At 42.7% G+C, this 26,283-nt stretch overlaps 1 protein-coding gene across 1 annotated transcript in view; it reads right to left on the bottom strand.

Moving 5' to 3' along the window:
* The window catches only part of itga9 (integrin, alpha 9), a 46,847-nt gene that overhangs the window by 10,638 nt on the left and 9,926 nt on the right, over window positions 1-26,283 (bottom strand). The window contains exons 11-23 of the mRNA XM_056435223.1: window positions 25,035-25,129; window positions 24,420-24,510; window positions 24,088-24,133; window positions 23,826-23,980; window positions 22,099-22,259; window positions 6,603-6,755; window positions 5,645-5,721; window positions 5,092-5,239; window positions 1,572-1,658; window positions 1,404-1,483; window positions 1,139-1,222; window positions 606-714; window positions 383-490 (exon numbers count right to left, since the gene is read on the bottom strand). Of these exons, the coding sequence (XP_056291198.1) occupies window positions 383-490; window positions 606-714; window positions 1,139-1,222; window positions 1,404-1,483; window positions 1,572-1,658; window positions 5,092-5,239; window positions 5,645-5,721; window positions 6,603-6,755; window positions 22,099-22,259; window positions 23,826-23,980; window positions 24,088-24,133; window positions 24,420-24,510; window positions 25,035-25,129 (1,394 nt within the window). The remainder of the gene's footprint in view (window positions 1-382; window positions 491-605; window positions 715-1,138; window positions 1,223-1,403; window positions 1,484-1,571; window positions 1,659-5,091; window positions 5,240-5,644; window positions 5,722-6,602; window positions 6,756-22,098; window positions 22,260-23,825; window positions 23,981-24,087; window positions 24,134-24,419; window positions 24,511-25,034; window positions 25,130-26,283) is intronic.

The following is a 26,283-nucleotide window of genomic DNA, read 5'->3' on the forward strand; positions in this document are numbered from 1 at the left end:
GCTCCCCCATGATCTACCTATATGAAAGGAGCAATGCAAGGGTTAAGAAAACATTTTAACCCAGTGGGAGGATTACGTTTCTTTCTCTAAATGCAAAATGTTGTGAAACTAAATAGTGGGCTGACTTTCAGTAGCAACGTCAACACTTTTGCTTAGCTTCTCACTGACCCGGTGGTGCCTCACACCAAGCAAATGGGCCATGCCAGGACAAAAGGCCCACCGGTTCAGCAGCTTTCTTGGATGAAGCAGCTGTACCATGAAGAGACGCTTAGGCGTGTGCAGGATAGATGAGCAAAACATATGGCCGCCTGCAGGTGAATAAACTAATAAAAAATGATTTGGTCTAGATGAATAATGGAGATAGACTGCTGTTGGCATCCACCTGTGTTTCAATCATGTGGAACATGTCAGCTCCGCTGCCAACCAGCCGGTTGGGTATCCTGATGTCCACAGTGGAGCCAGGCAACCTGCTGGGCCCCTTGTTTATGGCCTGGAACCACATCACACGGAGACGGGAAAAGATGGAGATGAAAGGAAAGAAAAATCAATATATATTAAAGCATGTACAAATACTGAACGTCCTACATTGTCTCTGCCAGCAGTACCTGAAAGGTGAGATTAAGAGGCTGAAAGTTACACTCCATGTCTTCCAACTGGACGAAGCGAGAGGCGTCGATGTAGTTCCCGTACACAAAGGAGCTCGGTGTCACCACACTGCAGGCAAGAGACAGTGTTCAGCAGAGATTGAAAGATGATCCATTCACGTCAACTATTTATTAAAATGGCAACACAAATCAATAAATAAAAAGTTTACAAACAAAAATAATCTTAAAAAATAGCTTCATGAACATCTCTGGCTTCAGTCATATTATTAGCTGGACAGCAGAGTTTTCTTTAGCAGTTGGGCTATAAGTCAGATGTCAAACGACCGCAGGATTTGGGCTGTTTTACATCTCTTTCCTTTCTGTGGAGCAGAGCTGTGATAAAGCCTTCAGAGATAAGCCTTTTCAAGTTGACATGCTCCACACTGACACAACACTCCCTCTCCTCCCAACAGCCAACAGAAGGGAAACCAGTTCTAGCTGGTTTCAGCTTTAGGTTTGTATAACTACACTGTTCTGGTAGGTCTGGTTCTTACCCAGTAATAGTCGTGTCGGTCTCATGAACCAGAGGGATGGACAGGTCCAAAGTGTTGTCAGAGAGGTTGTGCTCAGGATTGGCGCTGCAACAAACAGGGAACAATTAAGTTATTCATGTTGTAAATTAATTAATTCAGGATATGCAAGATGAAACTCCACAAACACCCACGAAAACTGAATTTGCTCTACGGGGAATAAAGCTGGGAGCATTTTAAGGGGAGACGTTTGCATAATATCAAATTTGCAGACAAATAAAAAAAATACCTTTTTGCTTGAACTAAGAACTGCAATGTGTCATTTTGCCCAGAGAGCTGGCTCGTGTCAAAAATCACTGCAAAATGATACTGGGGAGAAAAAGACAGAATGAACTTGTGGTTCTGCAACAATGCCATTCTGACATTTGGCAATTATTGTTCTCTTGGTTTGAGTTACCTTAGTCTGCGCTCTCATGAATGGAAATCCCACGCTGCATTTCAGGAAGTCCAAATCAACAAGTCCACAGGAAATGCCCTTCTCTTCCTGCAGAAAGATCGACAGAGAGTGAGAGGAGGCGATAAAGACAGACAGACTGGAGACACAGCGGGAGATAGTCACAGTGATGCAAGACACAAAGAGGAAGACGAAGGAGACAGGATGCAGACCGGGATAGTGAGACTCCGGTTTGATAACTCACCGAGCCAAAAGCCCCAGCAAAGCCTTCGGGTGGTCAAATAAATGCAAATATCACAGATGACATAATTGATTACATATGCACAGCAAAAAGCAACAATATAACCTCTGCTGCAGCTTTAAACTCCCACATGGACAGACACACACACTCAGCTGCCAACATATACAGTACGATCAAAGCTTATTGCTAGAAACAGACTTCAATATGTAAAATAATAGGTATTCATTTTTTATTGAAATTCTAAATTAGGTTAAATGAAGAATGTAGAAAGCAGTCATGGCACACACACATCTGAGCGGGTGGGTAATTGGACAACCGCCAGGCTGCGTGTTTGGAAGCTTGTCTAAACAATATGGAGCTTCACCGGCTGCGCTGTGTAAACACTCGGGCCTTGACCCGGCGAGGAGTAAGAATTCTTTTAGCGAGAGTTCACTAAGAGGCTGTCGGCTGAGCTTGTGCGCTGAAAAGAGGGTAGAAATGATTCACGACTAAGTAAAAAAAAGAAAAAGACAACTCGCCCTCCTGGAACATTCTACAGGGAGCTTAAGGTAAATCATACAAAACGTTGGCATGCATCGGCTGCAGTCCGATTTGGGCTTTTGTTTATAACATGTTTCCAAAAGTGATAAAGAAAAGAGGTGGGAAGGTTGTCTCTGCGGACATATTTAAAGGTAGACATCCATCCACAGCATCATCCACACCGCCATGCCCCTTATTCAGCAGATTTCCAGTGTAAGTCTAGGGTGTGGCTGTTCCCTCCATCTTCATTAAATCAGCTTGAGGGACCCCAGCACAACTGGCAATGATGGAATTTCCTCTATTTCCTGTATTCCTTGATGCTGCTGTGCAAACACTGCCTATCCCATGGGGCTGGGCAGGATTGGGGAAGTCAGCCTGTTTACCCATCATCCACCTGGCTGCTCTGGAGAGAGAGCAGAGCACTCGGACACATGGCCTCTTGTGCCTCCACGGGGAGAGATGTGACACAGTCTGTTTGTTCAGCACTTCTTCACCGTCTTTCGCTTGTCTTTCTCTGTCGGGAACAAATACACGGTGGAATTTTTTAACAAATGGCAGGCCCACTAAATATCACAGTTATTGTTCACCCTGCTTTAGCGTCTGCTGAGGCCTCTACTGGAGTAGACATCAGTGTGGATGACAATACACAGAAGGACAATTTTCTGCATGTCTCTTTATGTCGCCATCCATTTTGGTATTTAGACATTTGGCTCAACTTCGGTCTACCTTTTCCAAGTCAGTGTCATTGCCTGTTTTCCACTTCCCACATAGGTATGAAGATTAAGATCTATCTTTGGCCTCCACAGCATTTGGAAAGCTGTGTCTCTCAGACAAAAAATGCAATGATTCATATTTTCGTCGGTTCGAACTTCACACTTTTCACAGCTGCATTCCCATTTTCTTGACTTTTAACCATGTTTATCTGTTCCAACTGTTAAATAACCAAAGATCCGTAGTGAAATAGGGAATAAGGTATTCTGATGCCAAACCATAATAAAACTCCATTACAAGTAAAAGTTCTGCATTCAAAACTTCATAAATTAACAAAAATAAGCCTTATAATCAAAATTTACTTTAAGTACTAAGAGTACTCATTCCGCAGAATGGCCCCTTTCAGAGTGATTATAAAATATGTAATTTTGCATGAATTAGTTGTAGACGACATTGCGTACCACATTATTGGACAATAACCCATAAATATTATGGCGTTGATATCAAATATCACCTTACCTAAAACTACCTAAAACCTTGTGTGCAAGGTCGTAATCTGCAAAGTAACGCATACCTATGGCTTTCAGGTCAATGAAGTGGAGCAAAAGGAACAATATTGACCTCTGAAATGGAGTGGAGTAGAAGTATAAACCACTGGCACAAAACATCTGCAATAAAAAAAGAAGGAAAAAAAGAAACAGAAGCCGCTGTCTGTCCCACGGGAGTGAAGGCATCGCTCCTGAAACCAATTCACCTCCACAGCTTTCTGACAGCTTGTGTTGCAAGAACAACAGACAGACGCCACACCCCACTCCCAAATATGAGGGGGGAGCACAAGTTCACGCCTCGCTCACTGGAGAAAAAGCCTCAGGGGAGGATCGGAAGCTGACCGTAACTTTGCAAAAAGGGGTCACATCCTCGCCACGGACTTCGCCAGCAGTAATTACAAATGTCTCAAAGAGCATACGGCAGTAAATCGTCTCGGTGGCCTTTTTGTCATCTCCGCACCCTGATCACTTCCTGCTCCCTTTGTGCCTCGGTGGCTGCTGGTAACAAGATACTTTGTTCATTAGATCAGCTATGAAACCCAAACTGAAACACTGTTTTTCTAATATTCGCCTGCAGCATGTATTCTATTTAAATTCAATTTCAGCTTTTTGTTGTTGTTTTTGTAATCATGTCACAGATTATGAACTTTACAGAGGTGATCTTATCCATCATAGGGGTGTAAAACCCAGCTGGAGGATAAACAAAAGGACCATTATGAGGGCAAAAGCCTTCATGGAGGATGCCGTGCCCTCCAACATCTGCTCAGCGCTCTGACCGACGTGGCGTCTTTTTGGGCTGCGAGCGGACCTGTTGGCCTCTTTGCACCAAGTGAGCAAACAGACGTGTGCGGAGGCGGAGGAGGCCGCTGTGAAACTCATCCCCATACGGCCAAGCATGGTCTCCAGGAAAATCTCTCAGGTTTAATGTGGGATGGCAGTGGGTGGATATTTATTTTCCAGAGACAGAATGCTCCAGGTCTGAGGAGCAGACCCGATCAGTATCTCCATGAAGGTCAGTCCCAATCCTCACATTACGTACCTGCATTAAATATAGCCCCTTGTAATGCGATTTGAACGGCACATAAGTCAAGCGTGTGTTCTGGATTGTTCTCATGCACACAGCTCACATGTCGTTGACGTGGTGTGTCCGCCTTCAATGAGTCAGAGAAGCGTGTGACAGGTCCGCCAGAGGAGCTGTGGGATGGGACAGCTGCTGCTGGGGCTCTCCTGCTCTCCACCCTGTCCTCTCACAGCAGGTCTGTCTTTTTTGTATGCTTCACTGTTTAGTCTGCACTCCTTTAGTCTTTCGACAGTCTATTTAAATCTTTTGAAAAATGTACATCTCAGTGGAAAGCTGATGATATTCAGCCGATTTGGATCTTAATAAACGGGGCTCTCGGCTCACTTTATCCACATCTTTTCGGCCAAACAACCAAATAGATTTCAGAAACAAACAAGTGCACTCCAGTAAATAAACAGCTTCAACACCTCAAGAGCAACAGACCTTCTGCCAGAAGTTGATGTAGGAAACTTCTCTGGAGAAGTGGAAGTAGATGTTGGTGTCGTAGGCGTCGTCCCCAGCGTTAGAGATGGTCAGGTTCATCGAGACGTTCTTCACTCCTCCGAGGGCCAGATGGGGTTTGCTATGCAACCTGATGGGAACATTAAATAAACAATGCATGTCAGAGAATAAATATGCTTCTTATGATAACTGTGGGGTGTCACAGGAGCAGTAAACAAAGATGTACATCAAGATCAAATCTTGATGGAAAAAAGTTTTGTATTATTTAAAAATATAATAAACACATTTAAAAGAAGACCCTGGAGTAAAATGACACACACATGCCGTCACTAAATGTACAAAGAGCACAAGATACACAATAAAAAGAAAGGGAACTCCCTAAGTATGGAAAAACATATGGATACCCTCCAAGCATGCGTCATGGTTCCACTACCCACACACACATGGCCTCTGACGTCAGCGTGCTTCCTCAGAACTGGAGAAGCAGCCAAGACAGAGAATGAATCCAAACTGCAGAGGAAGTCAATGTTTTTACCCAGAGAGCAACAGTTTCCCATGAAGCCTCAGGTCCGCAGCACAGTCGTCTGAAAGGCAGTTCTTCTCGAACCAAGTCTAAAGAGGAAACAGTAAAGTACACAGTTCAAATGACATCATGCACAACTTCACATTCAGACTAGGGGGCAGTGGTGGGTTGTTGAAGCTTTTCAGTAGATTTCTTTTATCAGGAAACAACTTCATTCTTTCTCGTCTGTCTTTTAATCAGAAAGAGGCTGGTCTCTGGTTTAGAGCTAATTCATGAAAGGAAACTTAAGTCAAGCGGTAAAGTTTGATGTAACGTTGATGAGCTTCAGATAAATGGATAAATCTGTAGGCGCTGAAAGACACAAATCCCTCCGCTTTTCAAGAAGTGCAGACAGTTGGGAAACACATGTGGGGCAGGTTAGAGGTGGTTGCAAAGAAAATAAATGAATCGCTCTTTTTGGGTTCCACTCAAGAAAAGCTAACACAGACAATAATGAGCTGGTAACACACACCAAATCATTATAACCTCAATTTGAGCTATTTCCTTCAATTCTTCTGTGGTCTAAGGTATATTTATAATCAATTGAGAAGATGAACTAGAATCTGAATCAGTTGAAAATAACTGCTATGTGAGAGGGATCCACCTTTTATCCTCATCTTATGCCTGAAGCAAAACGTTACTATTAAAAGAGGTTAACATGAAACAGCAATACATGATTGTGTTTTCTTACTCACAACAATGAATTATGTTTTTTTTCATTGATAGCAACTTTATTCCTCCATTGTATATTAAAGTACCACCACAGGAAAATGAATATCCAATGTACATTTTGAAAGATCTTTTTTCTCTGGTCATTTACTTTCAACACAGAAAACCACAGACATTGGAGAAGCCCTGAAAACGTTGAGACTTACACATATTGAAACAATATTATTCCCAAACCCTGTATCATTCCATCTCAAAGCTGTACCTCGTTCCGCGCTGCGATCTTGTTTCCTTTCCTCCATCGCAGCACGGGAGTGAGCGCCGGCAGGTCTCGCTCCGGGTCTCCCGACAGCACATGCTTCCCCAGGCTGTACGCCACCTCGAACGTGATGGCTGTGAACACGTCCTTCACGTCTTTCTGCAGAGAGCACGAACAACAAGGCTATTGCAAAGAAATATGTCCCAGCGTAGACACACAACTATTCAAACTCATTTGAAGCCTCAAATAAATAAGTGTCATGTGACAGCCTGGGTGATTATGGCAATTTAACAACCTTCTCCAATTGGCGCATGGCGCAAAGACTGATTACACTGCAGATTATATTGGATGATCATAGGCTACAGTCTTTATGGGATGTTATCGCTGTAATCACTGTGCAAAAGAGTCACAAGGTTGAGCTCAGATGTAATTATACTGATAAACTACACAATGATCTGAATTGGTCGAATTAATCAGAGTGAAACACTCCGTTTAATGACTATTTCATTATTGTCATTATGCTGAAAGTAATAAAAGCAGGGCCACCACTACTTTCAGCAAAGGAAACACAAGAGTAATTTTTTAATCTGCTTGAACTGCCTCTGAGAGACATCGTTGCGTTTTTGGCTGCTCCATCTGAGACCACAAGTGTTTGATTTGGCCTCAGGTTTGGAAACAATACGGACGGAATGAAAACACAGAGCTAAATGTGGTCGAATCCCCAAATCTTCATTAGATGACTGGTGAAAGGCAAACATGGGAAGAGCAGATACTGATCTCTTCTGTGTATTACAGTTGAACTCGTCTCTTTGAGGAAGGCTCTGTGGGATCTGGCTTTGGTCTTAAGGTGCGTTCACACCAAAAGCTAAACTATTTTTCGCGCGACCGAATCCCATGAAAAGTCAACGTACAGACGCGTGTGGCTGCGATCGACGCGATATTTTCCCGGGCGGCGAGTTTGGGGCGACGCGTTTACAGTGGCGTGTTTTCAGCGGCACAATGTTCGCCCCGAGTTGAAATGCTTTATTTTCATTGGTTGCTGGATTAAATCTTACCCAGATACAACAGATACGGTTTTTTTTCTGATTGGCTATTGTGTAGCCCATTTTGTTGTTGTTGATTGGCTGATAAGTGGCTCCTCACAGCAGAACTCCAGGGGAGCGCTTGATTCCTCCACGGTGAGGGCAGCGCGGCTCATGTTGGCGCACTGCGGCACATTAAAACATTAAATAGCCGAGTTTTTTTCAGCGTGAGAAATACGATGTGTGGCGGGAGTGCGTGACTTAAGACCGAAATGCGTGAGTGTCACGCTCAATGCGTGACACTTGAGAGCCCTGTGTCCACCAACATGGAGCCATGAGACCCACACTGCAAACACAAAGGGCTTCCCTGGGTTTTCCGGTGGTCACTGAGGCCACTCGTTCGTTTGCACTTTCTCCCTTCTGTCCATTATCACAACATTTTCCAATGGGCACCCTCCCATCCTCTTTCCTCCGGCAGGCACTGAGCCAGTCTGGGCCTTGAACACATCACCAGTTAAGAGCACACCCAACTCATCAACAGTGAGAGAGTTAGAGCAGGAAAGAGTCTATGTTTGTGCGGGACATCAATAATTTAATTCAATTAAGTTTATTATATACAGCCCAATATCACAAATTATGAATTAGTCTCAGAGGGCTTTACAATCTGTACATATACGACATCCCTGTCCCAGGACCTCACATAAGATCAGGAACAACTCCCAAGAAATAGAAAAAAAACTTTCACGGGGAAAAAAGGGAAGAAACGTTCAGAAGAGCAACAGAGGAGGATCCCTCTGCAGGATGGACCGAAGCACAAATTCAATGAATATGACAGAAATGTATGAATAATTAGTAGTTAGTAGTAGGCATGAACCACAATCCAGACCCCCACAATCATAGACATTAGACATTTGGGAAATGGTGCTGCACACAGATAAAGACATGGACCCCAAAAAAACAGTTTGTAGTGATAATCCGTCATTATCTGATTGGCTCTACCACTGATAGTTGACATGTATATTATCATTACTTTATCTAGCAATCCACCATTTCATTTATAAAAATGTACTTGAGAAAAACTTGCTTGTTTGTCTGACCAACCACCCAAAACCCAAAGATATTCAAATCGCTTTAACACAAGACTAAGATAAAAAAGCACAAAGTTAGAAAAATATGTTTGTCAATAATCCACAAACTGCTTCAGCTCCAATTGAAGATGAGAATATTAGTTGGCCAGTATTGGTCAATAGTAAGGCTGAGTACGGCTGATGCAAGAGGTTGAGCTCACATTCAATTCAATTCAGTTTATTTAGTATATAGCCCATTATCACAAATTACAAATTGGCCTCAGAGGGCTTTACAATCTGTACACATTCGACATCCCTGTCCGAGGACCTCACATCCTTCACTGGACTGCAGTTCATGCCTCATTAGACGTATAGAGACCGTATTGTTGTAGTAGTTTGTCGGCTCAGCTGGGAGGTAACATGACACAATATTGTTGTCGGTGCCGGAAAACTATGTGAGGCACCAGTGAAGCCCTCGGCCTCAATAGCCATTAAAGCCGAATGCTTGAAACGGCCCTTGTCCGTTGGCCTCTGAGTGAACTGACCTCCTGGGACTTAACTGCCTGAAACTCCCACCGCTTATCTCATATTCTAAGAAAGCCACAGAAGAACCTGGGGACATAGTGACCTGAAATGTGGAGTTGTTGAACAATCTAATACTTAAAGAGTGTCTTTGATGCAAGTAAATTGGCATAATCTTTTCATTAAACGAGTGCGCTGTGGAGGTGTGTCTGGTCTTTTAAACAGAGCATCTGTTATGGTGCACATAAAGGATCACTTTCTTCTTGCAGCACCGCTAACTGACTGAAGGGCTCTCAAGACTCACAACAAGGTCACATTGGAAGTGCCGGTAACACTCGGCCTCAGCTTGTAGTATCCTCCATCAATGCTGCCCCACCCATGTCCACACCCCAGGCCCAGTCACCTACTCACTCCGGATCCTGCCTTTAATTCCTGTATTTAGGAACAGAGGAGTTCCTGAGCTCCAGCTGAGAAAGACACAGGCGAGTGTTAACTGCCTGCTATAACTTTATGGAAAGAAACGCAACAACTGTTCCTCACATGTTGGTGAAGCTTGTGACGGGTTATTCTCTTCTCAAAGGTTTCCACTGTGTTAAACCTCATTGAAATATAGAGGCAGCGGGGTGGCCCTGATCAGATAGAGCCAAAGACCATTCCAATGAACGCAGACACATGAAACTACACATTGAATATCAGTGTATGTGTGTGTTTAAAGCAGTAGTGTGGCATTGTGGCATTTAAAGGAATAAATAAAACATGTGTCCCCTTAGAAAGAAAAAAGAAATACTTGTTTTCACTTCTTTACAGTGGTTGTATGTTTTTGGGTTTGATGCACATATTCTTGTATTTTTCATTCCTTGCTTTTCTTATTTACTTGTGTTCTCTTAATATCATGTGTTATGTATTGTAGCATTATGTATTTATATCTTACTCAGTCCTTCATTTATATTTACAAAATATTTTCTGTCTTTCTTTGTGCTTGTATAAAAGTAACATACCAATTTAACCCGGGATCAATACAATATTTTGGATTCTGACCTCATGAACAATAAAAAAATATCCACCCAATTCAATTAAATGGAATACAGTCAGGGGTGTTGTTGTATCAGCCTCACTTGGTCCTGTACGACAAGGAGTTCAAGGTGTCCAAAGTTAGCTAAAGTTAGGTTAGCTAACTTTAGACATTATAGTCTGTTTACTGACTTTATGACTCTTTTTTACTTGTGCTCGTTTATACTATGTTTTGGCATTTTACTGATACACATGTTCATGGTTTCATTACCACAAAAGAGTGCTCAAAACCAGGCATGAAGACACCATACTGGAGATATGCTTATCGTTTCCTGCTTCGGGTGCCATCACATTCACTCTGTCGGTTTTTACTGTCGTCGTCTTCAAGGCAGCGAAACCTGTCGGCAAGCGTGAATGACATGGACGCATCGTTTGAGGTTGTTGTAAGTTGTTGTAAGTCGGCTTATAAAAAAAAACACCCAATATGCATATTTCTTGGATAATTGTGAGAACTGCTCCTTGCTGCCACGGTGACTCATTTAGTCTGATTATCAGGTAAGTTTATTCTGAAGGAAAATTAAGTGGATCTTTCTCTCCGTTTTGCGACTATAAGGTACAAATATTAAACATAGTGGCTTTTGAGCTTTTTACAGTGTCCTTTGAGTCGGAAATACTGCCAATAAAAAAGGTAAATTTCCATCATGGCCACTTAAAACTAGTCTGAACCCTGTCATCATCCCATGGACAAAATCTCTTATTAACGGTTCGAGTCAAACTGCAGAGATGCCAACAAACTCTGTTTTCCAGCAGTTCACCCCACAATTCTCAACTATAGGACCAAAGAAAACAGCACGTTACAGCAGTTGCAATCTTTTATCACACACTTGATACAACGTCTTCCTCCCTGCATGCATGTTCATATTAACTCACAGGGCGGAGGACAGCTTGACATTATGTATATTTTGTAGGAAAACAACTGGGATTCAAACCTTCACCTACAACATCCCCTCTCTGGGGAACAACGTCTCTTCAAATATACTATCTCTGTGTTTATCTTCACACTCAGAACCCATTTATTTGGTACATGACTCCCACCTTTCCATCCTTTCTTTACCCTTCCTTTCCTTCTCTGCTGCCTGTAGGACTCTTTCCCACACATCCTGGCGGTATGAATTAATCTGACTTAATGGGACATACATATTTGACCCTGAACACTGGTTGAGCTGTGCTCCAACGATACTCCAGTGTTGCAAGCTCTGACATCTCACGTTAATCTGATCAACAAGATGGAACCGCACCAAACTGCCCCTGCCTGCTCACAGAGCCGCTCCGCCATGGAGGGATGACGTCAGGCTGCAAAAGGCTCTGATCTTCAGTTTAAATGCTGCATGCTTGGCTGAAACACTCATGAGCGCCTCTCTCAGCGGAACCACTGCCTCAAAAGTGTATAACTTAGGCCCGGCCATGGGAAGTCTTTATTAACTTGTGAGGGAAACGCGCAAACAGCACTCCTTTTTAGGACAATGGATGTTTGGATGATTTGCAGGTTGAGGCCATTTCATTCAAGGGGCGATACGTCAGGGAATCTTGGTTTAAATGGAAAAAAGCTTTTTAGTTAAGTGATGAATGGATTCAGCCTGTCAAAGGTTGGGGTTGTGCGTGTCCTGAGACACACAGGGACAACTTGAAATGTAAAGTATTTACAGTAATGTCTGCAGCATATGGCAGCCATGCATTGAGGCAACTTATCTCAGCTTGCCCTTGAAAAAAGTCAAGAAGTGAGACAATTGCTAAACCTTTGAGTGCGCTATCTCTCTGCCAGATTGACTACAGGTCAAACTGCAGCAGCTGCTCAGCTCAGATTAGGTTAGCAGATGTTGAGAAGCCGAGAATGACAAACTGCGTAGGAGCAGGAAGGAGGGTCGATCAGTTGTTTTAGGGTATGAACAGCTTCATCGTGTCTGAGGAAAAAGATCCTTGTGTCGCTTAATCTCTCTGGTATGGTGGCTAATGGCAGAAAGATCCAGAGCGTGTACCTGCTTGGACACCATAACTTCCTAAAGTTACAAAACGGAAATCTTTATGAATAAACCAGAACAGATTGCACATCTGTTCATACATCCCATGGATCCTACTAATATTTAACAACATTATTTGGATCTTGATTTGCTATGAACTCACTCAAATAACAACAACTGTTCTTTACGTGCTGATAACGTCCACAAAGGAGCAGCTCCTCAGACATGATGTTTCTTTCTCCAAAGATTTGAATAACTTCCTTCAAGGACATTGTCAGGGACCTCTCAGTGATTTCCTTTTACTCTGATGCTCTTTATGTGCTTATCCTGTTGTTGTTTTCTTTAAGTGTGCCTCGGTTGTTCAGTTCCTGCGCCCACTCCTTTGCCCCCATAGCCTTGTCATTTCAAATGAGGTGTTTGTCTGCCTCATGTCATTTGTTTGGTTATTCTTTGGTCAATTTACATGTATTTTTGTCTTGTTTATGGTCTTATTTTAGAATGATGTGATGTATTTTTGACATTTGGGAGCAGCGGCACAAGCTGAAAACCCATGACCGACACATTATTACCTAGTAAAGGTTATATTGAATTAGAAAATAATTTACACATTAGGCAGACCATGTGGAGTGGTGTTTCTCTGGTGAATGTAAATCCTGAAACAATGACATGAAAGTGAAACTAACCACGTTTTGAATTACCCGTGTGCTGGAGGAAAGTTACAAGTCAACAAAATATGCACTTGGGTTTGAATACCTTCAGCCTGTCCAAAAAAATCGATTCTGAGTAATCTGAAAAGGCCAGACTACCAGTCATACCAAATGCATGCAGAATGCCTTTGAAACCGGTTGCCATTCAACATGAGCCATGTTTGCTCCAACCAATGGAAAATAATTCAGCCCGTCAGATGTTAGCAGTAGGCAGTGCTTCTCTGTAGTCGGTCCAGCCGACCGGATAAATCAAACTCTGCAGCTCCAACCTGTTGGGCATCAAAACACACTTTTCCTACTGACAAGATTTACGAAAGAGAGAACCAGTGTTCAGAGCTCTTGTTGACTTGTTTGCACTAGACGCACATTGTGTCTAGTACAAACACAAATATTTTACTGTTCCTGCTAATCTGGGGTTAAAGTTGCGCATTAACTTTTTAAGCGCCAAGCTTTTTTTAGGCCTCTGCTCCGAAAATTGCATACCCAAACTAAAAAGGCTGTATCTCTGCAACCACTAGGGCTATTTTAATAATTTCTGCATTTTTATCTTTTTAAACATTTGTTTCTTTTCTTCAGATGTATACATATCAGTCTATATGTTACTGGGTAAGAGTAAATTAAGAAAGCACACAGAAAAAATATTAAAATATCAGGTCCGAATTGAACCCATGACTCATTGTCATCAGGAGTAAAAAGACTAATCAGTAAACAGTGGAGGGGATGAACAAAGAAAATCCCTTCTGACTAATATTTCATTTGTCACACTGGCGCACGGACAGGACAGAAACAAGATCCAAATCCTTGACCTTCACCGCCCAAAAACAGAGGGGGAAAAGAAGAACATAAATAAGTGGTCAGCTGTACATTTTCAGAAACAGAACCCTGAATCTGGAGTACATTTTTGGGCTGCTCTTTCAGTGAAAACATAAATCAACTCAAACCAAATCTTGAGCGAGAGTGTTGCTTGATATGGAGGTGTGTAATGTCTCTCATGACTAAACATGTATTCTCCCTTTTGGCTTTAGACAGAGGAGCACCAGGAAACGTAAACCATCTGTACTGTCATGCACGAGGCTGCATCGCGACTAAACACCAATAAATACCAGGTTGCTCTTAACGCAGCATGCATCCATTTGCAGAAGTACATACAACATGCTCTCCAGAATCTTTGTGTCACACAACAACCTTTCCCATAAGACACACAAAAAAACATAAAGCTCTTTGCTTCATACTTTCCGTAAAACGACTCCCCGCAATAAAGATCCCAAGGGTGCAGATAAGGAGATACACATCTCTTACGCCTCGGAACATCCAAGTGTATTGAATTTATTGCTTTTTAAAACAATGGTCACGTAAACACAAATTACAGGAAACTTTTATGGTCTCGCATGCATCATGAAGAAGGCATTCAACATTTGACCCGCAGACAGTTAAAACCACAGCTGGCATTTATAAAGGAGGAGAGAAAGGTGCCTCACATCACCGTTGGAAATTGGCAGATGGAAGAGGTTTACAGCTCAAACTAAACTAATTCATCAGTGTGTTAGTTTTTTTTACTACATTCCATCAACAACAACTTGATTTAACACCAAGGTTAACTATAGCTGCATTTGTTTCATATCTGGATCTGAGCCAGCCACCTATAAATACACAGATGTGTTCCCTCGTGGAGCAGTTGCTTCTCACTCAACTCCCACATTGTGCGGTTCTCAACACAATTATTTGTTTCTGTGCTATTTTTATTATCTTACTCCGTCTCATTTGAGAGCATTACAAGTCATTTCCCTCTTGCAATGACCCCACAGCCGAGCTCTGGAAATTCAGCAGCAACAGGGGCAGAACTGATTGGGAATTAGTCGTACAGGTTCTGCATTGTAACCTCTTCATTCCCCAAATTCTCGACCCATCATGTCCAGCTACCTTTGACCCCTGGCAGATCTCTATTGTAACCTGACTGACGGGTTAGGAGTCACCACAAGGACACATGCACGGCTCTTCTAGGAAGCAAAACAAACTTAGTGCTGAGGGGGAAAAGGGAAGAATCCAGATGAGATCCTTTTAAGGAAGCAGATGTGGGTCTTGAGATCTGGGCATCAAATAGGGAGCAAGAAGGTGGCTTTAGTCGCCACTTAAGTTGGTATTATATTTTAGGCAATAATGGGAATAGAAGACCAATGCTTCAACTGAGATATTAGCTGTGTCCAAATCACACCCATGTTTACATTAATACATTGTAAAGGGCAAATATAATGCACCGACCTACTATTATGGTGTAAGTAAGAAGTGTTTTATTGAGTTTCTGAAATGCTATTGCTATTTAGAAACAACAACAAGCATCTGAAGACTTCCTCTCTTTGAGAGATTAAGTCCCCTCAACATCCCAACGTTATCTGTGCATAAACAGGAAGTTCATTATCGGCAACATTAAGTGGAGAAGAGAATTTTCCAAAAGAGCGTTCACAGTTGCTGATTTTTGCCTCATTTCGTGACGGTTTAAACAATGCAGCACTTTAATTGCATGAGTTTCTTGAAATTTGCTTTTTTAACCGCTAATACATTAGATACCAGCAAGGAGGAGCAGCTCTTAAAATGGAGTTCAAAAGGTTTGTGTGTCCGTTTCATCCTGGTGATAGAGGAGGTCTCCAGATGCTTCCTGCAGTCGATTGCGTCACTGTGCACAAAATCTGGGGCACTTTTACTTCACTGTTTTGGTTGGAGCCATTGTGTTCAGACAAAGCCCAGATAAAACTGCAGCACGGCGACACTAATTTGTCAAATCCACCTGAGGAAGGTAGGTTGCAGCTTCCCCTGGCCATACACAATCGTTTTGTACCTACGATATTTGTTCCGCTTCCTTTGTGGCGGATCGCGTCTGTTTAAACAGGAAGCAGAATTGGATGTGGAAACCATTTCAGGAATATACACTAATATTAACAAATGGGTCAAGTAGTGGGAAATGACAATGGGGTCACTGCCGGGTTGCTGAAGAAGAGCTGTGACGATATCCAAGTGATGAAGTCATCACGGCCAATCCTGGTGTGGTGAAGCTCAGGCCCCATCACACTTCTCACGCACCCGCTGAACACCCGTACACACATACGTGTTTCTCTGCAGCGGAAGTGGGGATCATGGCAAGAGAAGGTCTTTCATTGCGGTCAGCCCTGGCCACCCATGACGCTGTTGTGCGGTGGCCTCGCAGTACCGCGGCCAAAAGACTGCGGAAACATTTTGCCCAGCATGCTTAGTTGCCAAGAGCAACACATCATCAAATCTGCCCAACCTTTAGTCAGTCTTGATATGAGTAACAACGATGCAATAACTGTGGTAACAACACATGGCATGTCTAATGAGCAGCCAAGGCTCAACAAAATACTTCGCTTACATCTCGGAACTTGTTGAATTTGACTCGTCTTACTGGAGTAAAGGTCTCCCAAAACAAGCCTGGAGAAGAACTGTTTAATGTTCACTCTGACATGACCATGTAGGGAAATCCTGACCAAAATATTACCCCGAGCTAAAATGAACCTGAATGGCTCTTCTTTAGTATCCAGTACATACTATTCACACTAATACTTGCAGACAAAGCATTCAGCTCAACTTATACATATGACAGTGCATATGTCATTTTCCACTCGATTTATTAACGCAGTGCACTGCTTGTATATTTTACCCTTCTTTTTCTTCTTCATTAGAGTCTCTTTATAAATAGACTTTCTGCCATGTGGAATAGAAGGCAGCTGGATATGATTACCGTCCTACAATATACTTTCATTGTATCAGCTCTCTTGGCCTGAGGTAAATGAAACCGGGGGACCGGCATCAAGGGAATTGCACGTTTCTGTTGAACTGTAAAGAGGCAAACAAAGCAGGCAGTGTGACAGCGGCTCCGCTCTGGGCTTCCCCGAGCCAGACAGTGTTGAGGGACTTTGTCTAACTGGAGATTCTTTAGGATGCGGCGACAGGAACTCCGGCTTTGCTTTACTCTCCAGGGTGTCTTGTTTGTAGAGCAGACTTAGGTCAAACAGTAAGCGTAAATGTTTTTTCACATTTGTTTTGACGTCTTTGGAGGGAACAGTTTGGTGCATTTCACTGCATAATGTAGTTCAGGAAAGTGGCCAATAACAGAAAAGTGGAGGAAACTGGCAGTCAGTTACTTTTGTGGAACCCAAATTGAAGTCTTGAAAACTACACTTCCTGTGAGGCACTATATCCAAGAAGGTAAAGAACTAGAACATATTTCCCTTTAGTGTTGTGAAGCTTGGAATCATTTTTTTCTCCATATATCTCCAGAATCTAAGTTGATATATTTAAATCTCTTCTTTTGACCGACCACAACTTAAAGACATTCTATTTCCTTTCGAATACGACAAAGAACATATTTGGTTTTCTAACAATATATTGCATGTCAACGATGGATCTGTACATTACATTTGCCAAATGAGATATGAATGAGGCCCTCTATGATGCCAACAAGCAGCCACACAGGCAGGTTAAAACATTAGCGCCTTTCAATTGCATTTGCAGAAGTAATAATTCTGACAAGTGGTTCAGTCTGTAACTTCGTAAACCTCATCCATCCGCTCATCTACCTCGTCTGATAATCTCCTGCATTGTATGGTTCAAATCCAACATGTATCTAGTGTTTCTATTCAGTCATAGGAGACTTGAGGGCCTTACTGCATTTAGCTTTGACAGATAGATGTTCATCCTGCAGTTGCTTCACTAACAGCAGCAGCCAACGGAATAGTTTGGTGGTCCTTTAAATACTCCGGTGGGTGCCGAGCAATTGTATTGCGGACATGAGATATAGGGCACATGCTCGGTGGGATGTAGGCCAGAGGAAAGAGGAGGGGAAAGTGAGCAGGATACTTTACAAGCTAAATTAAACAGACAACTGTCACAGGCTGGGCTTTAAATGCCTGTTTTAGCTCCTCCTTGGAGACTGCGATGCTTCCACAGAGCCACACAACACCATTCATGACCACACATGGAAGTGGCTCTTGGCATGAATTCAAGGCTCACGTGCACGGTGCTGTGATGGGACGATAGGTAAACTGCCAAACACGTAAACGTGCCATGAGATGTATCGTACAGGGACATCCAACTAAGAAACAGTTACATGAGTTAGTAAGACGAGCAATAAACCAAAGCCAAGTGAGCAATAACAGCCTCCGACCAAATAGTACTTGACACAATGAATACTGAATGCTTTATAGTTTATAGTAAGACGTATGCCACCATGTAATGTTGACATTGCACCGATTGCCTTTTAAATCTAAAGACACTCCTTCAGACAACATAAACAAAGTACAAAACATGATCTGAACTATTTTGTCATGACATTTGTTGTTTGCGTGGTTCTGTGGAAGGCCATATCAATGTCCAGCATTCCAGTCCTGACTGAAATATATTAAAACATTGTGGATGAATTGTCTTTAAATTGGAAACAGACACTCCCGGATGACATATCCTCATCTCTGCGACTATAAGCTGCACTGCCATGATGTATGGAGCTGCCATTCATTTCTGCATCAGGATGAGTTGCATCGACATTGGTGATCCTTTAAACTTTTACGTTTAAAGGACGAAATACCTGCACAACTGATGCCATTCCCAATTGCCTCAGCTGTACGTTGTGTTTAGTGCGAGGCTGCAGACGCTGAAGAGTGAAATGTCTTCCCTGGTGACTCTTTAAGTTGCCATTCCTCCAACTACTATAGAGTGCTCCATTTCCTACCCAATTTAAGATTAGTACACAGAAATGCATGTCATTATCTGCCTGTAAAAAATCAGGTTAAAAAAAAGGTTACCTGTTTCATTCAAATGTGAACGGCTCCAGTTTTCTGTCCTATAATTGCTGAGGGGTCAAATGAAGCTATTTCACCGAGACTTGAGACACTACCATCATCCAGATGGGAAACATGGCAACTGTACAACATGACTAACTGCAGCGCATTAAAATAAAGAATTTCCGCTCAAAGTCGAAGGCTCTCTTGTTAAAATCATTCATCAGTCATCACTACGAGGAACTGTTTTGAGATTGTGAGGTACAACTGAAGGAAAAAGCCGACATGGAGTTTATTTAGCTAGAAACAAACAAAGACCATCTGGAGGGCCCATATGCTGATAACCCTATGCCAATGAAAACATGTTCAAAATGATCGACTAGAAACGACTTGCATCATTTTAGGAGGAATTACTCTTTAAATTACTCAAAAAACCTAAGAGACTGAACTATTAGCTTCTGTACTCTGTGCTCTCTGAACAACTCAAACGATGCCCTTGTGTGCTCTAAACGACATGGAATAATGAGCGTCCGGTCGAGAACTTGTACTTGATTTCAGACGGAGAAAATTGAGCGTGTCTATTCCGGTCCTAATGCCGCAGGTACAGAACAAGAATCAGAACAAAACTTCAACAGTTACTTATAAATGTCAGCTGTTACCCAAGATCCATTTAAAGTATTTATATAATTCATAAATTCAACAAATGGGGTCTACAAATAGTCAGTGCATTTACTGACATAAGAGTGGCTCAGAATTGTTCATGACCGGCTTCCACCTCATGCATCGGGGCTGGAGCAACCAACTCTGACGTGAGGGTTTTCCATCAGCAGCGCCAGCACGCAGCTCCTGTTGACACAACAGCAGCCCAGCACCACACTGTGTTTTTAGCTGAGGAAAGGGTGGGACGGGGATGCACAATCCTCCCAGACCCCCACACCCACCCTTGAGGATGCAGTCGGGCAACCAGCTGGTTAACATTAGCATACCTCTTCTGGGGAATGGGAGGACTGGCTCATGTGGGCAGACACATGAGGAAGATAAATGATGCCATTGGGCGAGCAGACTCTACTCATCTCAGAGCGGAGCCAGATCACGTCTGATGATGGTGATTCTTTAGCTCTTCTCTGTCGTAAAAACACATACTTTATCCTGACGAGGACTCAAGGCAGACAGTTCTCTTGCTCGGTGGTAATCGTTGCCCCCTTTCATACATGTCGAAGGGCATTCATCCTGTTTGCAGTTTGGCAAGGTGATAATTTGGCTGCCACGCCTTAAACGTCCTGGGTGGCGTTTTATAGCTTATGGTAACTTTGGGAATCTCACCTCTACTTTTAGTCGTGAGCAGGTGGAGTTCGTGGACACATATTTAGAAAAAATGACAATCCACACGGCTAGAGTAGCAACCATTCTGCATGTCACAACTCCAAATACTCCTACAGACGAAAGGTGTAATGTTGTATCGGTCATCTGTCGGCTGAAATGTGTGTTAAAGGAATAGTTAGACAATTCTTAAATCCTTTAATAAGCTGGAGCCGGGAGATAGTAAACTTAGCTTTGCATAAACACCGGAAAACAATACGACTATCAGCACATTTAAAGGCCACTAATAAACATATTATATCTTGTTTGCTTCAATCTGTTTGATCCAACAACATTCGGGCCTATAGCTAGACCATTTGCCCCTCATGTATAATTTGTCGTGACGGATGGCACTTAAAGTATAAGTACTGTATGTCTATCTCAAAGCCAGAGAGATGCTCCAGATACGTGGCAGCTACGAACTTCGACTGAGTGATCATTTACTCGCCCACCCACACCCAAAAAAGTGTTGAAATGTCCGATTTACTTGTGGAAGCAACACCCTACTTACCCTACTCGTCATGCTCTGTGTTCAAACTTCGATGGAGAGAAGTGAAAATGAAGATTAGATAGAAGGTTAGATTCCTCTATCCGGTTTTACTGAAGAGCCTAAATAAACACATGCCAGACGTCACTGAATAAACCGTGAGAACTGTGATGTGCATGTTGTGATGAATAATGTGAGCTTGTTGCTGCATCTGCTCTGTGTGATGGACTCTCATTACAGTCTGAAGGGGTTGAAGGAAGAGAGGCAGGCGTGGTAATGACAGCCCCCCCCAGTCGGCAGCAGCTTAGCCTCCCACGGTGAAAGCGCTTGGAGAGCACACTTAAGAATGCCAGTGAAATGTACAGGCCTGCAGTGGGCCTCCGCATTAGAGGAGGTGAAACAGGGATGGTGCCCTCAGGACACGGGTAAATCACAGAGGAACACAATAGAAGGACTATGCGATGACAAAGGAGACTCTGTTTCCTGTTTCTGTCAGTTTCTGCAGATCCACCGTTGAGCAGCATGGTTTCCCGGACCATCAAGAGCTTGCCTGTTACCTCTAACCTGACCCAGCAGGGTGACACACAGAGCTGCCCAGCAGATGCCTGCTGACCCGCAGCCGCTGCTCCGACACCACTCTGAGATAATGAGGTGGACCTTACAGAATGTTGACGTCTTCATTTTCCTCTTGTTTGGATCAGTCTAAACTAGGGCTGTCAGCGTTAACATGCGATTAATTTGGCTGCGTTAACGCACTAAAATATTTTAACGCAATTAACGCAACTTTGTTTACTTCCGGTGTGCCTTGAAGTTTTTACACTCCTCTGAGTGTCAAGCCGCGGCAGTACGGTTTAACACTGTTTCCGTTATTTAAAAAAAGATTTCTCCGCAAAAATAAGGAGCAGAAATCAGTTTAAACTCGTGGATGAATCAGTCGGGTTTCCTCCTGCTCCTCCTCCTTACAACAGCCCAGTCTCCAGAGGGTTAACGTGACATATGTGAATATCAGTCAGTTTACCAAGGCCACTGGTTCTGCTGCTGTTCAATGTTAAAGATGACAGGACCAATGCGGTCTCAATATACTTCTTTTTTTTTTTCTAATCTGGATGTTTCACTGAAGAAACAATTTATCATCCACAATATTAAATACCTCGCTGGCACTTTATAGGTAGGAGCCTCTTTGAAAACACAGCTCTGTGTGAAGTTTTATCTTTAAAAAGAAGAAAAAAAAACTTTTAATCGCGATTAATGAATTTCAAAATGTGCGATTAATTAGTTACATTTTTTTAATCGATTGACAGCCCACTTGAACTGGAAACAACCAGATGTGAATGCTCCGACCAAAAAGACACAAAAACAGATAAGAAAGAAAAACACACCACGTGAGCAAACAACTCATAACACACATGCACATTGCAGGGTGAGCGTGCCCACGGTGAAAGCAGTCGGCTGAGGACATGAGCCGCACATAAATAACCCAACACAAACGCAGCCAGCGCTAAGTCCAGACAAGCCAACCTTACCTTAACGTAGGCCGTGTAGCGCTGGCACTCCTCCCTGTTGAAGTCTAAGCTGATCTGATGGCTTATCTGGCTGATCTGAGAACCGCTTTGAGTGAAGTAGACCCGGGAAGGCGCGCTCTTCTGTCGCTTGTCCACGTCAGCTGTCAGGTTGTACAGCAAATCTGTGAAGAGACGGCAGCACCGTGACACATAATATCAACTGACAGCGATGGCTCTTTGAGCAAAGATGATCTTGAGAAACACGTCAAGTATTCAGGGTTTGGCTTTCTGGTAATCAAAACATGGGTATAAATAAATGATCACTTATTGCAGTAACATAGAGAAGATGAACACATGTTTGACATTTCTTGGTCAAATCATCTGATATTACTTTAAGTTAAGCCACAGTGTGTTATGAAAACAGAGCTATTTTCAGTAGATGTGCTACTGCGATGAAAACTGAATGAAAAGCAGTGTCTTGGAACGATGAAGAATCTCAATTTCTTCTTGAGACTAGACAGATAATTTATTGTTCACCCAGAAACCGTTAACCAATGTATTCTTGTAAGCTAAAACTGCATTTATACATTAAAAACAAAGTTTGTGTGCCGATATTTAACATAAAACAAATATTAACAAAAAAAACAGGATGTCATTTGTATCCAGCTGGTGGGGCAGAACCAGCATTACTGGGAAAGAAAACATTCAACAACAACATTTCTGCTGGTGACGTTGAGACACACCACAGCTAAAAATCTTGACGTTATTGAATTGAGAAATCATAACCTTGACGAAAACGTTTCCGAGGAGACCATATATGTGCCTCTGGCCATTTAAAACCCATTCCTCTGAATGAATCAGCCTCAGTCTGAAGTAATTGCTTTAAAAGGGTGTCACTCTGGTAAAGCAGTGAGAGGAGGCTGGCAAACACACCCTCGTCAGACCAAAGCCTACTGTTTCCTCCTTCCAACTGAGGAACGCCATGAGCTCACTCCAGAGGAGGCAAAGGAAGGTTTCATAAAGGGAGTCACCAAACACAGAGCGCTACACTTTCCATGGCGTTTGCCAGACGGCTAAACAGAGAGGCCTTATTGCTGCAGGACGCAGTTATTATTTAACGACGGGGCTCCTGCTCCCCTGGGGGTTTGTGAATGACCACACCCAAACACTGAAAAGGACTACACCTCAGCACTCGACAGGCACCGCACCCAATAGCCGGTTAAGAAAGGATGAGGGGCAAACCATTGGCCAAACTGACAGGCCAGAGGCCAACCACAGCGACCGTCTCCAAGCACGGGGAGAATTACTCAGCATGAGCACGTTTACACATTTTCCCAATTTAAATGACCACCATAAGTTCAAGGAGTAGGAATTTCACTTCCTCACAACACTAAAATATACTCTCTATGATCAACACCAGTGAGTGACACATGACTACTGAGATGTATGGCTTGTGTAGATTCATTAAAACAATTAATTAATAAGAAATGTTCCAATATATTTAACTATTCTTTTTAGCTACAAAAACTAAACTATGATTCAAGTATTCTGAATTCTGCAACTATGTGATTGATGAACTTTGTTTGATTGTCTCAGATCTAATTAGCTTGTTTCTGTTCAGTAATGTAGAGATATGTTTTTGTTCCAGTGGGGACTGCGGAAGTACTAGAGTCACGGGTAGTTCAGTGTCCCTTTCAGAGTGGACTGACAGCTTTTTTGAGGTTCCACTTGTCAGGATTTGTCCTCACTTATCTGTCCTGGCAGCTGTCTTCCCCTGAAGCGCATGCAGACGGTGACGTTGAAGCAGTTTAGGTTCTGGTGGCCCTCGTGGCACTGCGGCACAGAGATGTTGATGGAGACGGGCAGGAAGATGGAGACATCCACCGTAATGACAGGCCGAGTTCTACAACCACGTTGACCGACACAAGAACACAGTGTTGGAAAGGCCGGACATTATTACCACTCAAAAGTACTACGAAATAGTGCAGTGTAACTGATCCAGTTACTCACCTCAGCATTACCACACTATCTGACATGAAAGCTCCAATAGTAACATCTGGAACACAAACATAAACATGGTTGATTTGAAGCTGTAAAGAGGTTATTGCAACATCTGCCGACAGCCCTCATCCCACTTGCAAATCCCAAACAATGCAAAAAGGTCTTTAACTGTCATGCTGGCTAAGTCTGGACGTCAGCTGTAGAATACAGTAAACAGGATGCCTCTATCATGAGTCTGTGCACTGCTTTACACAATCAGCACGAGAGTCAAAAAACAGAGCTAAAAAAACGAATATTTCATAATGTCATCCTTTCCTACTTAAGCTTTTATCGATTCTTACCTGCGTATCCATTGCCATCCATGTCCACATTACCGGAGATTGACTGGCCAAACATCTGCAGACCAGGGTTCACACTGCGCCCAGACAGTTTCTGTAACAGACGACACAAGCTCTCAAGTCACGTGTTACATGTGAACCAACATGGGAAAAAAAGAACATTGCGGGATTTCTTTTGCTCTGTATTTTTTCAGCTGATTGACGGACTGCAACTCATCCTTTTGACACACGTTTAGGCAAACAAGATACAATTTGTTAATTAGTGAGCTCGGGGGATGCCGTCAGGTGGATTGATTTATCTTTGGCCAGAAGTTAGCTATTTCCCTTAGTTTTTATGTTAGCTTAGCATAAAGCTTAAAACAAATTAATGTAAATACTTTGTAGTCACAAAAAAAAGCCAACGAAGGAGACTCCTGAGGCAACATCACCACCTGCGACTTTACCAGATATTAGACAGCTCGATACACAAGGTTTCATCAAAATGTAACATGTGCAGGTGGACCTAGAGTGGAACTACTACAACTAGAGACGCAAGGAACGAGAATCACAATTGAATCCTAGTTCTAAAATAAACCTCCACGATATTGGCGTGTGTGTGACACGGGGAGGAGTTCTTACCATCGAGTATTTTCTGATGATTCCTTTGGCGTCCCCATGGTAGATATAAACAGCTCCTCCATAGTCATCCTCTTTCGGGGCTCCTATGGCTACATCTTAAGAGATAGATAGAGGACACAAGTGTTTCTGTTTAAGTATATGACTGAGTGTATTTGTGAGCTTTCATTAACCCTGGGAAACAAGCTGTCACAGTAAGAGGCTTAATAGACAATTACGTGTTGTTACTGGCCATAAAGACTTGTGTGGCCACAGAGAGTGGAAACAAGGCTATAAAGTGCTGGCAGGAGCACTGAAACAATGTCTCCTAATCCCATTTGCACAGAAACTCCATATATAAGTTTTCTTTTTATAAACCAAAACACCTCCAGGTCACGTGAGGCAGCATAGCAAAGCAGAAATGACAAACAAATGGCACTCTTTGTAAATATCACACAAATATGAACTCATTATGTTAGAGATAGAATTAAATTATATATATAAATTTTTTTGTGGAACCAAATGTGTATTCTGATCTCCTCCATAGTTTAAAAAAAATTAAATCGAGGCAGTTTGGTTGTAAATAATAGATCGTCAGTCTGGTTCTTTCGTCACTCCAAAAGCGAAGAGTTACAGGATGAATTATGCATCCCAGCTGCCATCTTTCTCGACACACACACACACACACACACACACACACACACACACACACACACACACACACACACACACACACACACACACACACACACACACACACACACACACACACACACACACACACACACACACACACACACACACACACACACACACACACACACACACACACACACTTTGTGCCAGGCTGCAAGCCTCGAGGCATATCTTGCACGGAGATGAATCCAGTCAGCAGCTCCGGCCTCGAGTGTGAGATGAACGCCAAGTCTCAAAGCCAAGCCAATGCGAGTGCCAGGAATACAGACAGTGTAAATGTATGTCTGTGTTTGGATAATTTGGTTTGCATCTGGATGACATACAAGGGCGAGAGGGTAATATTTTCTAAAGAGCCCCCTCGCCGCAGGGTAATAAAAACAAAATGTCTGTGAAAATGACGGGTTTTGTTTCACCTACTGAGACTCTCAAACAACCAACGATTGCTCGTGGGCTGATGTCGGGAACATAAACTATGTGACTTTATTACTAATGACTAAAGCAACATGTCACAATAATAGTAGTAAATGCAACTGAAAAGTGTTTGCCATTGCGTGTATTTTAGATCATTGACCTCTTG

The sequence above is a fragment of the Pseudoliparis swirei genome, chromosome 17, assembly GCF_029220125.1.
Source record: "Pseudoliparis swirei isolate HS2019 ecotype Mariana Trench chromosome 17, NWPU_hadal_v1, whole genome shotgun sequence".
In the NCBI taxonomy this organism is placed as follows: domain Eukaryota; kingdom Metazoa; phylum Chordata; class Actinopteri; order Perciformes; family Liparidae; genus Pseudoliparis; species Pseudoliparis swirei.